The 17,635-nt window shown below is 40.6% G+C and overlaps 1 protein-coding gene across 1 annotated transcript in view; it reads left to right on the forward strand.

The window, feature by feature from the left end:
• Positions 1-571: 571 nt before the first annotated feature.
• The window catches only part of fancl (FA complementation group L), a 42,171-nt gene continuing 25,107 nt past the window's right edge, over positions 572-17,635 (forward strand). The window contains exons 1-5 of the mRNA XM_089012856.1: positions 572-855; positions 1,301-1,359; positions 2,709-2,769; positions 4,510-4,566; positions 7,210-7,307. Of these exons, the coding sequence (XP_088868982.1) occupies positions 766-855; positions 1,301-1,359; positions 2,709-2,769; positions 4,510-4,566; positions 7,210-7,307 (365 nt within the window). The 5' untranslated portion in view covers positions 572-765. The remainder of the gene's footprint in view (positions 856-1,300; positions 1,360-2,708; positions 2,770-4,509; positions 4,567-7,209; positions 7,308-17,635) is intronic.

Consider the following 17,635-nt stretch of genomic DNA (forward strand, 5'->3'; position numbering starts at 1 on the left):
GACAGACAGACAGACAGACAGACAGACAGACAGACAGATAGATAGATAGATAGATAGATAGATAGATAGATAGATAGATAGATAGATAGATAGATAGATAGATAGATAGATAGGTAGGTAGGTAGGTAGATAGATAGATAGATAGATAGATAGATAGATAGATAGATAGATAGATAGATAGATAGATAGATAGATAGATATATAGATAGATAGATAGATAGATAGATAGATAGATAGATAGATAGATAGATAGATAGATAGATAGATAGATAGATAGATAGATAGATAGATAGATAGATAATACATTTTATTACAAGCGCCTTTCAAAGCTCTCAAGGACATTTTACAGTCACAGACAAGCATTGATACAATAATAAATAAAATACAATAAATAAAGTACAATTATAAATACAAACAACAGATAAAGCTAGATAGATAGGCGGATTTTCGCGTGTGTTTTTGTTTTTCGAGTGAAAATACTAATGATGATGTGAATTCCAAAGTAGTTCTATTTTCAACTTTTCTCTCCCGTTCCTGAACGCACCTCCGTGACGTTTTCAAATTTGGATGATCATGGCGGTATACACAACTGACCAGCTACGGAAGTATAACAGTGTTTCTCGTGAAGTTTGTTTTATTTAAACACAAAAGATAAAGTATTTGTCATATAAAGTTGACTCTAGGAAACGGACAAAACGTGTGCCTGGTGTTAGTGCCATTGCTAATGTTAGCAAAAGTTCCTTGAGGTTTTACAGACGTTTCGAAATGACAGAGTCTATGATGGTAAAAGACAATCCGATTCTCTTACCCCTCAACGTGGACAAGACGGTTTATGATGGCTTCATCACTGTCCAGGTACGTGAATGTCAGTAGGATGTTCGAGTGACAGAACTGGGGTACCCAAAATCATTTTAGACCTACGATCGGCTCACACATCGTAACAAGCGTCAATCAGAATCAGAATCATCTTTATTGCCAAGTATGTAGAACACACAAGGAATTTGTTTTCGGTAGAACACGCTGCACTAGTATCGTTAAAAAAAACTGCTAAGTGGCACTATACTATACTATATATATATATATATATATATATATATATATATATATATATATATATATATATATATATATAGGGTGTATTTTTTCCAAGTTAGCGCCAATAAGGTAAAACCGAAAGCCCAACACCTCATTGTTTTAACATACACATTGAAAACTGATTTTGTAAAGGTGTTTGCATACTTATGTTATTATTTGTTTCAAACATCACCATGTAATTCAGCTTGTTTTTTTTTTAAAGCAGGAGACAGACCTGAGGCTGAGAATACATCTGCCCCCAGATCGTCAACTCAAAAAGGCCAAGTATAAACGATCACTTATGCAATGTTAGTGTAATTGAACATGTTGCTTTTTGCTAAAAAAAGGAAAACAACTAAATGTAATTAGACTCAAACAAGTTCCTGTGTGTAATTTGCATGTTTTCCCCATGTCTGTGTGGGCTTTGACTGAAAACCCAAAAATGTGGGTCGAAAACCAAATTGGTCGAGAACCAAGACATTCGAAAAACCGAGTTTTGACTGTATGATACTTTTCTGTCATACTTAAAGGACAACCGACGTCACATTTTTTGTAAAAGAAAAACTTTTATAGCATCTAAAATACCCAAAACACGCAGTATGATATTTTTATTCAAATGCAAAACACCAATAAAAATGACTTCAAGTGTCCAAAATCTGCAAAAATTTGAGCTGCGAATTGGGCATTTTCAGAAAGTCCCGCCCCCAGTTTGTGACGTCACGCCAAGACGTCTTGCATTGCTGGAGAATCAAAAGAATGGCTTCAGATTCGCAGAATATGACTTCTTGTTACAGATCCAGTTACGAATATGATTCAAATACATAGTAGTTATGAAGAAGAAAGCATACATGTTTGCAATCGATTAAATAATTTATTCTGTGTCATTTTGAGGCATCTGGGGTGGGAAATGTCGCACCCAAGGGAGGCAGAAAATGGCGACAAAGCCATGTAGGGAATTGGTCAGCCCGTTTCCACAGGCTGATAAATTCCTTCCATGGAGCTTGGTCGCCCTATTCTGGCAGCTTTTACGTGCAACACGAGGTTTTCAGACCAAACAAGTACAGCAAAATACATTGACGTGATGTAAGGACTGCTACAATGTGCCTTTTTTTCGGTCAGGGGCGTTCCTTTAGTGACGTTACGTACGGACTCGTCACGAACTCAAAAACAATACTTCCTGAATATTCAGCGCGAGTCTTAAAACGTAAAATATAGCTATATGTGGTGGTGTCTTTGTAAAATACGCTCAGTAAAAGTCAGTAGAAGCCATTTTACAAATTATGGACACAACTTGGCCGGAGACGTCGGTTGTCCTTTAATGATTGAGTTTGAATACCCCTGGTCTTAATTGTCCATTGGTGTGATTGGTTGACCCCTTATGCGTGCTGTGAGATTCTTTGGCAACTACCTGTAGTACCGGGTGTACCACACATACTGCCCAAAGAGAGCTGGGATAGGCCACAGCACGTCCAGCTCACAACCCTCGTGACGATATGTGGATTAGATAATAAATGAACAAATGAAGAGAGCGACACAAGTCTAAAAAATAGCCCCATACATAAACTATTGTATTTTTTCACCCTTTGCCGTACTTCTGAATATGTCATATTTTTTTATTGTTATTTTTTTTATAGGTTGCATTGCTGTTGGAAGCTAAAGCACCTGTTAGATGGGTATGAACACATTATAAAACAGGTAATATAGTCTTACGGCTGGAGTACCTAGCCTTCATTGGGCATAGACACAGTACATATATTTCATGAGAAAACTCTCACTGCACACCTCTCAGCCAAAATATAATGATCTTTTCTTACGTACTTACTGATGTGTCTGTCTGTTGTTTGAGTGATAACAGGTTATTCGTGCTGTGATGTAATGATTGAGCACTTAATTGTTTTGCCTGATACTAAAAAATGTCATAGATAGATGGACAAAGATGCATATTTGCAGTTGTATAATACGTTATGGAGCAAACTTATACAATGATACCGCAGCTTACGAACGCTTGAGCTCACGAAGTTTTCACCTCCCGAACATTAAATTCGCGAGCATATGGTCTTGGCTGACGAAGCAGTTTTCGATGGACGAACCAAACCACACAGCGCCACGGTGGTTGGCGGACGAGTTTTCAGCAGATGGACACCAAATCACACAGCGCCACGGTGGCTGGCGGACTAGTTTTCGGCAGATTAACACCAAAGCACATGGTCGAACAGCGCCACGGAGGCTGGCGGACTATTTTTTTGTCACCCCCCTTTATTGAGTGCAGATGTGGTTTGTTATCGAGTGGAGTACCCACCACAGGCTAGTGTTAAGCCAAAGAGGACACAAAAGAAAATTCCGATCGAGCAGAAGAAGGAGATCATCGAAAAACATGAACGTTTGTGTGACTAAGCATCTCAGTACCAGTACGCTAAGTCTACCATTGCTGTCATCCTTAAGAACAAGGAAACTATTAAGGGTGTGTGTGTGGCTAAGTGTTTCTGTGTTGTCTAAGCAATGGTCTCAGACAATAGAAGAACTTGCAAAACTTCTGTTGATTTGGTTAATGAAAACCAGCGAGCAGGGGACAGTGTGAGTGAGGGTGAGGGGAGTGAGGTCCCTCCCTCCTGCTCTCGCTCCATTGCATCAAGCCATCAACGACCATCACAAAGATAAATAAAACGACTTTATTATACGTTAGTTTGTTTCTTCAATTACAATACAATAGCACATTTATTGTACATATAATAAGTCAGGAAAAAGCTGAAAGGAAAAGAAGATTTTCCATAAAATAAGATATTTTGTGTAGTTTTAAGGTTTATTGAGTATAAAATTATGTTTTATGGCAACCTGGAAACTGATTATTGTCATTTTAGTGGTTTCTTATGGAAAATAAATGTTCGGCAGACGAACTTTTCGCCTTACACAAACTTTCTGGGAACCAATTAAGTTCGTAAGCTGAGGTATCACTGTATTTGATAATTTCCCATGGCATACCTGATTATCTCTCATGGCACACTATTGCAGAGTGGTGGTGAAACACTGCACTGCAATATACAGGTACAATGCTGATAAAAATCTCTGATTAATTGTTTTTGTTCATGTCATTTCACATCTTTTGTCTTGACTGTCATATGTGACATTGTTCCAATGCACCCATCAGGCACACTTCACTCAGAGGCAGAAAAAAATATTCAGTTTAATTAACACCGTCTGGAAAATGTCCCTATTTGTTACATGGTCCCTCAGGGTTATTTGCATGAGATTGATATTTCACCTCAGGCTGCAAAGTTCATTATTTTTGCAGCCTTTAAGCTATCATTAATTATTAAAGGAGGTGGCAGCCCCCATTAATCACAAACATTTGTTTGATTTGAATGGCTGGCTTGAGGAAAAAAAATAGTGTCACTTTATTTTCTCACCATTCAAGGATGTCTCTTCTCTCTCTTGCAGAGGCTACATCAGTCGACTGATCTTGTCTGTTTCATTCTGGAACTGAAGACTGTCTTGGTAAGCAGGGCAATGAAATATTGGTTAGCGATGCTTTGTTGACATAATTGTTTTATGAAAAAAGTTAATGGACATCTTAGACTACTGATAGCATTGATTTGTAGTCGCAGATGCACCTACATGAACGTTTTATTATGTTCAATTAATAAATATTGCAATGAACAGTGTATTTATATATCCATAAATAAGATGACAAAAACTTGATTTCAGAGGTGTCAAATGATCGCATTAACTCATTCACTACCAGACATGTCCACTCCAGTGCAAGGGCTTTTGTCATTTTCACTCAAATTCCAGGACCGACAGACTATTGAGTTTTAATACTACATAAACATTTGATGCATCGTAATAAGCCGTAGCTTCTCTTAATTCTTTCATCAGAAAAAGAGAGATAATTCTATGGGTAATGAGTTATATGATCTTGAAATGAGGATGGCTGTCCAAAATACAATGCAATACATACATATTGGTTTAGATATTAACATTTAACAACAGCTGAAGCTGTAACAATGCGCTACCATGGAAAAAAGGGAAATGCTGCCCCCTCAAGGAAGGGAAAAAATAAACAAATATTGCCAGAGGGCCCCCCCCCCCCCACACACACACACACACAAGAAAAAACAAAACCCGAACAAATTCGGGAATGGCACTCAACGTCATATTGACAATTCCTGAATAAATTCGGGAATGGCAGTGAATGAGTTAATTGTGATTAATTAATTACTACTATGTTCAAGTTGTTGAAGGTGGTGAAACAACTGTCAGTCACAGCCTGAAACGAACAGTAAATAGCTGCCATTATGTTACCGCCGTGTTTAGGCCAAGCTGATAGGCTCCCATTGGATTTGGGCGGGCTTAGTACGCAGCGGTGAGCATGACACAGTTCTTGGCACAATGAATGGAAAAAAGGCCCTGATGATTCAAATGATAAAGGTAGAATGTTGTGACGAATTTGTAAGGAGTTTGCTAACCACCGAAGCAGCTCCAAGTTAGCATCCCGCATCAATGCAAAGCACCCAGTGCAGCCACAGCCAATGTTAGCAAAAGATGAGCGAGCCATACATAACAAAGCTCTTCGGCTAGGTAAGCTCAAGAACCCCCAATGTACGAGTCATTTAGTTGTTGCACTCTGTAGACTACTAGAAGATAGATTGATGTTTATTTCAGCACTTTTATGGTTGTCATGATGAACGGTGGTATTTCTGAAGTACTAACTCACACTGTGATTTAAAGTCCCTGTTTTATTTATTGTTTATTATCTGAAGCAAGTTCGGTGTTGAGTATACTTGTATTGCTCAGAAAATTCTTCTTAATGTTTTTGATATGTTAACCTAAGCATTATAATTCTTTGGATATTTACAAAAACAAACAAAACAGTGATATTCCCCCACATCGTCAAAACTAAAGGTTTGCAGATAGCTTTGACTCGTCTCAAATACCGTAGAAAGCATATGCTTGGGATTGTGTTTCTTCGTGTAAGCGGGTTCGGTATATGATACAACTTCTGAATAGAGTTGAGGTTCTTTATTAGGACGGCTGTGTTGGTTGGAGGGATAAGGCAATTGACATGTGTGGCTGTCGTAGGCTCTCATCAGACTGACTTGCAGCAGCGCGCATGCTCCTTTGGTCAATAGCCAGGCATCACTAGTAGAACATGCAAATACGATTTGCTCGTATCATTACAGAGATCACATATGTGCAAGTCTTCTTGAAAACAATAAAATACAAATGACACATTTTCTTTTATCTTCTGATTTACCTCAATAATATCATGAATTTAGAATGAAAATGGGGGGTTTCTCAGTCATTTTTGGAAAAGATTAAAATTAATCATAACCTCAATTAATGAATATCTCCTATTTGGGGTGGGGGCGCCTGACAGCACTACTTTATTTGTCTTACAATGGAGAAATTACATGAATTAATTTAGAGCAGTAGAATTTTGAAAGGGAGAAAGTAGAACACACAACTTACACAAATAACTATAACTAATAAAATATAATACCAGCATATTAAAATGGGTGAGTGGGGATGAGTCCAGGTCCATTTATTTAATAGCCGGGCAGCAGTCGGGCTGAATGAAAGGTGGTACCTGTCTTTTGTGCAGCGCGGTTGTATCAGCTGAAGGAGATGCCCAGTGCTATCAGGATGGCCCAGAGTGAGTGGGAGAGTTTGCATTTTTCTATACAAAATGGTCCCACCATATTCATAAAGTAAATATCTATATATTTGTATTAATTACCAAAAATATCTTCCCATTAATGATGTGATCCGGCAAGTGTGCTGGCACCTCCCACCTGTCTCCGGGCAGCAGGTGGGGTACAACCTGAACTGGTTGCCATCCAATCGCAGGACACACCTAGACATCCATGCTCACAATCACACCTAGGCACAATTGAGAGCATCCAATCAACCTACCATGCATGCCTATGGAATGCAGGAGGAAAACGGACTACCCAGAGAAAACCCATGCAGGCATGTGGAGAACATGCATAGGTTATACACTGGTATGTGTTTGCCATGAATTGTACTCAGTTTAGCCATATCTTTGTTTTAGTTTGTTTGTATTTGAGTGTGAATTATGCAATGAAGACAATTGTTGTAATGTCCTTTGCAATTAGTTGTTTTTTTCTTTGATTATAGGAGGTGTGCCTAAAAAAGCTTCCCATGTGGTACTCTATTCCGCCTCCGCAGTACTACTCCCAAATCATCTTGGAAATGGAAATTCTTGGGTGGGACAAGTAAGTGACACCTTTAAAAAAAAAAAACACGTAAAATGAACTCAAAATTATCTTTCAAAGAAAATAATGTCACATCTATAAAAAATATGTAAGACTGGTTCTGAACCTTGTTCAAGGTACTGAACCAAACCATATGAACATTCATCAAACTCTTACATAAAAACACATTTATTAAAACTGAAAAAAGTAAATAATATTTCAAGATCTGCAGTAAGTATACGTTATTAATTGCACACAAAATGCACCGTGCATGATGTACAAACTCGACAGTCACACTTTGACTACTGAGCAAACCAAATTTTCCGCAGCACTGATAGGACAAGAAATGAATATCATCAGCAGCAGCCAATCATGGCCTAGTGGGCGTGTCATAAGTACTTGACGTGGGTGTGTCTTTTTATTTATTTAATGAGAAACGATTTTTTTGGTGCCGCACAAATGATCCACTGGAACTTTCATGATGCCGGAAATGATCATTACTGTGATATCCACTGGTCTGTATTGTAGCTGCTTACCTCTCCTATCTCATTTCTACCAATAAAATTAATATGTTCATCCAAGATGCATTTTCCAATCAAGTGGGAAGCCTCACCCCACTGCTTTGTGCGAGTGGCACCTGTGACTTCTTCTCGTGTGTTAATGTTAGTACTGTGTCTTATACACCGGTGCGCGTTATATATGAAGTAGTATTGATCACAGGTCTCACAACTACTATCAGCAGCCACCACCTCCATTTCATGAAGGATTGCGCAGTCCATGCTGCAATATATTAAACGTAACCCCAGCCTCTACTGTAACCCCATATAATGTGGTGTGCCTTATATATGGAAAATATGTGTAATCATTCTTTGAAGGTCCGTCCTATAATCCAGTGCGCTTTAGATGTGGAAAAGTTTGAAAATGCACCTTTCTTTGGGGGTGCGCCTTATAGTCTGAAAAATCCGGTAATTGTTGTTTTGATGTGTGGGATTGATGTATGTTTAGCGGGGACTCGCTGTCCCCACTCCGACTGGTTTATGAAACCAGGCCTCCATGTCACAGGATTGGAAGCAAGGGCTGCAAAATCAGTCGCTTTGAAGGCACTTTTTACCCATGAACATGAACTCAGCGCTATCTGGCCTCATTCATGTAGGGTTAACTCAACTTCTTACGAATGTAGCAGCTAAGTGCTCCCCTCTTGGCGTGACTAATCGATTTACTCTCAACGCTACCGTTATACAAATGTCAAAGTTATTATTATTTTTTATTTGAATGTTTGTGGCTGGAGACTGGAGAGGGATGGAGACAGGACGTTACAACATTGCTTCTTAATGCACATTGTCACACTCAATCGTTAAAATCTCAGGAGGAAACAGGCAAGTAAGTTTTAAAAACATGTAAAAATGTGCATCTGACCTCATAAAAGTGCAGCCCAACTGCATGTTCCAACCTTGTTGCTCTCTAAGATGTCATTTACACTCCATAATTGTTTATATTTTAATGTTGAAACAAATTCCGAATATAGAATTTCTTCAAATCATTTTTTTCTGTTAATAATTGTTTATTTTTAATTAATTTTACATTCAAACCTTGGTGGCAACACGAATTTATTGAAAAAAATGACTTTTTATATTTTGAACAAAAAAAATTGTGATAATACTGTTAGGACACTGCATCGATATGCGGTGTTATTCTTTGTAGTTAAAATCTTACCAATACCCATCCATAGTTGCTGTAAGCCCTTCCCTGTAAGCCCTTCCCTTCAACGTATTGCCCTTTTAATTCACAGTAGTAGACAGCTGCAACTTTTACCCTACGATCAATGTTATTAAACACTTGTTTGGGATCTCAATTATTAATATTTTTTAAATAAGCAATTAAAACAAGAAACTGGACTGTAGCCTTTCATGTCCAAGCACAAATACAATTTCATAGAGGAACCAGAGGTGGGAGGTGGGTGAGCTGTCAATTCCTAAGCCCCCCGTCAAGGCCTGTTCCAAGTTCTCCCATGCTCCCTTCCTCTCATTTGCAAATGGCCATAAAATGACAGCCCATCTGCGACTTCCTGACAACACCCCCGACCCTGGGCTCCAGTTTCACGGACGAACATTCACATCCTGTATTATTTGTCTGTCACCAATCAATGCAAATGTTTCCAGTGAGGTACATTTTAAGTTGCAGGCAACCGTACACAGTTCATGGATTTGATATCCAAGTAAGGTCCTCTCTCCTCCTATGCTATCTATGTTCTCCTGGAACTCTTCACGAAATGTGGCACACTTGATAGAAAATGAAACCTCATTCCCAAGCCATTCACTTCAAATAAATACACTCACAAAAATGTTCTTTTCCTTTCGGCTTTCCCCCTCAGGGGTCACAACAGCTGTGACCCCTACTATCCTGTATATTGTTCTGCACACAAGACACTCAGCTGCAATCCACCTTCTCTCCAACTAAGTATGTGAAATTTATAAATCAGTTTCTCCAAATATTTAATTCTTGCATCATTGTTTAGATCATCTTTTGTTTACATGATCGTTTTATGTTGGAAATAAGCTGGATGTACTTTTTCAAGCTATTTCCGTTGGTCACAAATTGATTTTTAACCATCTGTTCTCTTTAATGTTGAAAAATATTTAGAATATAAATATGCTGTGCTCCACATTGGTCTGTTGTTTGAAATGTGAAACGGAAAACAGTGTTCCTTTGATTTGTGACTTGATCTATGGGCAACTTGTGGCCAACTCTTCATATTGTGTTGGCTGTGTTGGACATGCCAAAATCGTGCAGTTTTTGGCATACACAAGTTACAGTCCCCTCTGGTGGCTTCAAGGTCACGCAGTGTTGCCACAGGGGATTGTACCTCTGGCAAACAATGTAAAATGTGTTTACTTGGGTTTCTTTTCTTTTTTTGTGTGTATTTTTCTTTGCTAGAGTAAGAAGATGAAGAAGTTCCTCTACCAAAATATTACCTTACAGTTAAATACTGTACATAAATACTGTAATACAGTGCTGCCATAACTCATATTTTGGTTATTGCATTTCAGTTTATGAACATAAAATACATCCTCTTCTCTTACGCTGCGTGAAAACAGTTGACACAACGTCCCGGAGAACAACCTCTTAGCAGTAACAAAGATGTTGGTTTCATAATTTTTCTGTGGCTATTTAGGGAACTTCTTTTGAAATTAAAACAAGGTGTCACGTGATATTGCAATTAATGAAATTAATCGTTTTTCTCTTCATGTTTGTAACTTTTTGCACATGCTCCCCTGCGGTATGGTTATTTGTAACTGTGTCAAGGTTTTTTTTAATTAGAGGAACATCCACTGCTGTGCTCTCTGAGTCGCATGTTCTGATTGGCCGACCTGCAGCAACATAGCTCCACATGAACAAAGGGTTTTTATTGATGTTCTTATTTTTAGTTATTGTGTAAGAGTTAAATTGTGGTCACATGTATTAATTGTCAGTACACGTGTTGTGACAGGCCCTGTATAGATCACCGACTGTTCTCAGGAGTGGAGGGGCAGAATGGAGATCTCCATTTTGCCTTGGCTATGACGCTCATTTCCCACTTTGCTCTTAATGACCACAGCTACAATTATGATATTAGTAAAATGCAAATAGCTCTAATTGAAGACTCTTCGGTTTTAATAGAAGAGAGAAGATATGCTGGAAATGGGACCAACATCATTTTCAACGTGGCAGTACGCTTATGAGGCATTATACACAGTGGGCCTCAATCTCCAAAGCACTCGAGAGTCGCTTAGTGTCTTAATTGGCATGGGTTGTGTTAATAGCCACTAGGGTTTTTTTAGATGTAATTCTGTCTGCTGATTGGACCAGGTAAATGAGTTGTACTCTTTCTCTCTCTATTCTCTCCCTTCTCTCTCTTCTCTCCCCTAACGTCATGATTACTTTGGACCTGTCTCTCCATTAGTGCAATTTGAGAGTGCGGTCATCCCGCTTGGTCAAAGATGGCATACCATACAACGTGAGGTCAAGTACAGTGAGACCTCAATTTACGAACTTAATTGGTCCCCAGACAGAGTGTATAAGACGAAAAGTCTATATCTCAAAAAAAATTCCCATAGGAAACCTTTAAAATGGGAATAATCCATTCTCAGGTTTCCATAAAATATACTTTTCAACTAAATAAGCCTTAAAACTACACACAACCTACCTTTTCCTATCTATAATAAATTGCTATTGTATTGTAATGAAAGGAATACACTGCACTTTATAATACACTGCACTTTATTTACATTTGTGATGGTCATTGATGGCTCTTAATTGACACCTGTTGCTTTCTGACTTGTAAGGTCTTACGAAACTGAGGCATCACATTATCATTCATCATGTTGATAATTCTCATAGCCTTTTCTGGATGGAACTGTTCAATAAAAGCCTGCACATCAACTGTTGAATGGCCTGCTTCTGCTTGTCCTCTTGAAGGCAAATCAAATTCTCTGTGTTGACGACCTCATTATGGTCAGCAATGAGGTCAAACAGTAAGTATTGGCACACTGACCAATACTTACTGTTTGACTCTAACCACCCTTTACAACACAAATTAGGACTTATCAGAACCCTCCAGCATAAGGATAAACTAATACCAACTAGCATTGAAGGTAGAGATATCAGGAGAGCACTCACTAACTGTGGGTAGCCTCAGTGGTCATTCAACAAATGTCAGAAAGAAAGAATAGGGAATGAAACCAATAATTCTCAAGATACAAAAAGGAGAGGAGTAGCAGTACCTTACTTTGCAGGAGTTTCTGAAAAATTACAAAGAGTCCTTTGGCAACACAAAATTCCTACTTATTTCAAACCGATAAACACATTAAGGCAAAAATTAGTGTATCCAAAAGATAGGCTACCAAATGAAAAACAAAGTAATGTAGTTTATTCCATACATTGTAAGAATGAAAATTGTAAAGAGCAATACATTGGGGAGACTCAACAAATTCTCAAAAAAAGACTTTATCAACATCGCAGGGGTAATACAAGTGGGCCTCAATCGGCAGTACATTTGCACCTAAAAGTTCAACCACTCATTTGATGGCAATGAGGTCAAAATCTTAGCGAAAGAACATCGATGGTTTGAAAGGGGGGTAAAAGAAGTGTTTCTTATAAAACAACAAAATCCTTCATTAAACCGGTCTGGTGGGGTGAGGTTCAATTTGGATCGTTCATACAATAGCCTGCTTAGGCAAAACAGGTTAGGCAACATTCGTAATGCTGATGAGGTGATACCGGTGGGAGTGGGGGAAATAGGCCAGTTGTTAGTCAGGAATGTAGGAACAATTAGTGGGGCCACAGGGAGTGGTCCTCTGCTCCCCCAACCTGAGAGTAGGGACCTATCATAGCTGTGTCCGGCGCCGCAATGTCTGGACATTAGGGATATATAAATAGGGCCGATACGACCAGTCAGACTTTAGTTCGCTGACGAAGCCTCTTGGATAGGAGGCGAAACGTCCGAAACCTTCAAATTTGTACAGATGACGGCTGAAGAAACCTTCTCATCGTTGGTCACATGTATTAACTGGTCTCGCTTGGTGGATTTGTGTATCTATAGCAGTGAACTGAAATGTTTTTGTATTGCTATATGTTCTTTATGTGAGTATTTGGGGACATTAAGTTATCATAATACAGAGTTGTCTTCCGTTGCAAGATTTATATTTATCTGCTTTTGACATCTTACATTGCTATCTGTATCAAAACACTGCAAACGCAAGGGTGTGTGCGAATTACAAAAAAACGTTGTTTAAAGATGAATCAAGCGATATCATAGATGTAGAGCGATTAGGAAAAAGAAGCATGGAAAGAGAAGGAAATTGGCCTCATCATTATATTTGTCCGTTTCTGTGTGTGGACTTCAATGCCGATCCCCTTCATTTGTGTTCAATTGCGAGTGTGCGATTGAACGTTCAAATTTATGAGTGACTCACTACGGACATCGTTTGCCATCATTCCATCACTTTACTAGGACCGTGCATTGCATGTCATCCCGGGGGATTCTGCGCGCAGATTCCTCTGTAACACACTACATAAATCGTCTGCAGATATACAGCCACGTCCAGGCTCCGCACACTCTGCAAAGTACTGTAAATCTCACCGAAGCCTCTCCAAGTCTTTTGTCTACGATCAGTCTTTTGTCTCAAAGTTTCAGTTGACTGGAAAGTGTCCCGGAAAGAACGCCGGTCTCCCTCCATTATAGTGTGCTGGTCTCACAGCAGGGCAGTAAATCCAAGTGTAGTGTTGGTGCATGATCGGGCTAGATCAGTGCAGTGTCCTCCGCCTCAGCAGGTTGTAATCAGCTCAGGAAGGAGGGATCTAATTTATAGGCTGGCCATAGCTTGAGACCATTGTCTCACTCGTAAAGTCATCCAGAGAAACATGGTTTTATTAGTTTTATTTTTTTCCATGTTCTGTGGTTTATGAAGCTGTACAAACTAGGTGTCTACACTAATGTGTTTGTAGCACTGTTGTAGCACCACACAATATTTGGTTGCACTCTTTATTTGCCTCTGTGTAGTCGACATAATTGGCATAACATAGTCTGATGTAAAGGTTGACAGTGACTGAAGATATATTTTTTGCAGCTTTATTCGAGAAATACCATGACTAATGTTTCTTAACTGCATATGATGTATATGCAGTTAAGAAAATATATGAGTTGGATGGGCCCTTTAAAAGAAAACATTATTTAGGAGTACTTATAATAATTATAATAATTTCAATATGCACGTAAAGGACAACCGACGTCTCCGGACAAGTTGTGTCCAATTTGTAAAATGACTTCTACTGACCGTATTTCACAAAGATTCCACCGCATATAGCTATATTTTACGTTTTAAGACTCACGCTGAATATTACGGAAGTTTTTGAGTCGGTGACGAGGCCTCACCCTATGTCACTGAAGGAACGGCCTTCAGCGAGAAAGAACATACTGTACCTTGCATCACCTCAATGCATTTTGCAATTCTTAGTTCGTTCTGAAAATTTTGTGTTGATGACGAAATTAGAAGGAAAACACATAAATAACGCGATGGCGAATCCTTGTGTGTGGCACCGAGCATCTATTTGATATTCACTGACACAAATTGTAAGGAATTAATCAGCCCCTTTCCACGGAGCTTTGCGGCCCTCTTCTGCCTCTTTTCGGTGCTACATCTCCCCCCCCCCCCTCCCCAGATGACACACATTTGGTGCTACATTTCCCCCCTCAAAATGACACGGAATAAATTCTTTAATCGATTGCAAACATGTATTCTTTCCTCTTTAGAACTATTTGAATCATATTCATAACTGGATGACTAACGAGAAAGCATATTCTCCGAATCTGAAGCCATTGTTTTGATTCTCGAGCAAGGCAAGACGTCTTGCCGTGACACCACGAACATGGGGGCGGGACCTTTTAAAACTGGCCACTTCCGGTTTCAAATTGAAGTACTTTTTAGACACTTTAAGTCATTTTTATTGGTGTTTTGCATTTGACTAAAAATATCATACTGCGTGTTTTGGGTATTTTAGTTGCTATAAAACGTTTTTCTGATGTCAGTTAGAAAACAAAAAAGTGATGTCGGTTGTCCTTTAATTCTAAAATATTGAGCTCATGCCTAATTATTTCTACCACTGCAATATTAATCTCTTCGACAAATGCAGTGGCAGCTCTGTTACCATAACATTATGCAAGCACATACTACACAAAAATACTCTATTAGTCATTGTTCTACATTAACTTGACTTTTTCTTGGCTATCAATAATTATTTCAATAAACCACTATTTGATTTTGTCATGATCTGGTTGACGACCAACGGGTGGCGCTGTCGGCCCCGCCTGCACCTGCACAGGTGCTGGTCGTCCCGATCAGTGGCGGACTGCCACGTTCGAATTGGCGACCAACGGGTAGCGCTGTCAGCCCTGCCCGCTGCCTCGCAGGTGCCGGTCGTTCCCAATCAATAACACTCAAAAGGTCTCTCGGCACGACCATTCACTGTCGGGTCATTGTTGTATGCTTTGTATGCAATTGTATGCATTGTGCATTGTGTATGCAGTGTATGCTGTGCAGGTGTTTGTTTCACATTGGCGCATTTTTAATCTTGGTTTTCTTTTGATAGTTTGTATTTTTTCCGTTCAGATGACTTTGATGTTTTACATTTTGATCCTGCTGACTTTATTTTAATACAATTTGACAAACACAACCTCTTGCTCCCTCCTGCCTGCTTTTTGGGATCCGCAACCGCCATCACCACCTTGCAAAACGTGGCAGATTTTGTGAAGAACCTGCACATAACATTCTGAGAAAACAACACCAAAACATCAGCTGTATATGTCTTCTCAGTTTTCTACCAATTCATGTCTAAAGTCCCTTCCCTCTTTCACACGCACACATTCACATACACACACACACACACACACACACACACACACACACACACACACACACACACACACACACACACACACACACACACACACACACACACACGTGTGTGCATACACAAAGTGTTACTCTATTCAAAACATATTACTAGTTGTAGTACCACGTTAGCTTTTGATGTTTCTTGGTTGAATTGTGATGACGAGCTTAGCTGGCGATTGTTTGGTTAACTTTGGGAAATATCTGAACTTGGGTCCTTAAATTTATGCTTCACTTTTTGGATGCTGACAAAAGCTTCCTCTTGAGGTTGCACAGTATACTCATGAATGTACTGTGTAACTGTTTGACTTAGATAAAACACATGAATTGTTCACGGTATGGCCATGTGGATTGCTCCAGTTGTGTACTTTGCATTGCACGATACCAAAGCACCATCTCGTGTGGACCGCAACAGAAGACATCTGAAGTAACATGACATCAAACAGAACAGATTCATGTCAGGTTTACAACTTCCTGGGTTACATTGCTTCCATGGAGCTAAGTGATGACCAAAGTTGTGTAACTTCTCCTGAGAAGTTATTTAATGTTGATGGTTTTCAGCTTCCCTCCATGAGTCGTCACCTTACCGTGGTGGAGGGGTTTGTGTGTCCCAATGATCCTAGGAGCTAGGTTGTCTGGGGCTTCATGCCCCTGGTAGGGTCACCCATGGCAAACAGGTCCTGGGTGAGGGACCAGACAAAGTACGACTCAGAAGACCCCATATGATGAAAAAGATAAATGGATTCAGTTTTCCCTTGCCCGGACGCGGGTCACCGGGGCCTCTCTCTGGAGCCAGGCCTGGAGATGGGGCTCGTTGGCGAGCGCCTGGTGGCCGGGCCTACACCCATGGGGCCCGGTCGGGCTCAGCCCGAAGAGGAAACGTGGGTCCCCCTTCTCAAGGGCTCACCACCCATGGGAGGGGCCAGAGGGGTCGGGTGCAATGTGAGCTGGGCAGCGGCCAAAGGCGGGGACCCTGGCGGTCCGACCCTCGACTGCAGAAGCTATCTCTGGGGACGTGGAATGTCACCTCTCTTACAGGGAAGGAGCCTGAGCTGGTGCACGAGGTTGAAAAGTTCCGACTAGACATAGTTGGGCTTGCCTCCACACACAGCCTGGGTTCCGGTACCAGCCCTCTCGAGAGGGGTTGGACTCTCTTCCACTCTGGAGTTGCCCACGGAGAGAGGCGTAGAGCAGGTGTCGGCATACTTATTGCCCCCCGACTCGCCGCCTGTACATTGGGATTCACCCCAGTAGACGAAAGGGTTGCTTCCCTCCGCCTTCAGGTGGGGGGACGGGTTCTGACTGTTGTCTGTGCATATGCACCAAACAGCAGTTCAGTGTACCCATCCTTTTTGGAGACCTTAGGGGGTGTGCTGGAGAGCGCTCCCCCTGGGGACTCCCTTGTTCTGCTGGGCGATTTCAATGCTCATGTGGGCAATGACAGTGGGACCTGGAAGGGCGTGATTGGGAGGAATGGCCCCCCCGATCAGAACAGGAGTGGTGTCTTGTTATTAGACTTCTGTGCTCAACACGGATTGTCTATAACAAACACTTTATTCAAACATAAGGGTATCCATATGTGCACGTGGCACCAGGACACCCTTGGTCGCAGTTCGATGATTGACTTTATAGTTGTATCATCGGATTTGCGGCCTCATGTTTTGGACACTCGAGTGAAGAGAGGGGCGGAGCTGTCAACTGATCACCACCTGGTGGTGAGTAGGCTCCGTTGGTGGGGGAAGATGCCAGTCCGACCTGGAAGACCCAAACGTGGTGTGAGGGTTTGTTGGGAACGTCTGGCAGAATCCCCTGTCAGAAGGAGTTTCAACTCCCACCTCCGGCAGAACTATACACATGTCCCGGGGGAGGTGGGGGACATTGAGTCCGAATGGACCATGTTCTGTACCTCCCTTGCTGAGGCGG

Source organism: Hippocampus bargibanti, linkage group LG13, assembly GCF_051943395.1.
Source record: "Hippocampus bargibanti isolate YZ-2025 linkage group LG13, ASM5194339v1, whole genome shotgun sequence".
Lineage (NCBI taxonomy): Eukaryota > Metazoa > Chordata > Actinopteri > Syngnathiformes > Syngnathidae > Hippocampus > Hippocampus bargibanti.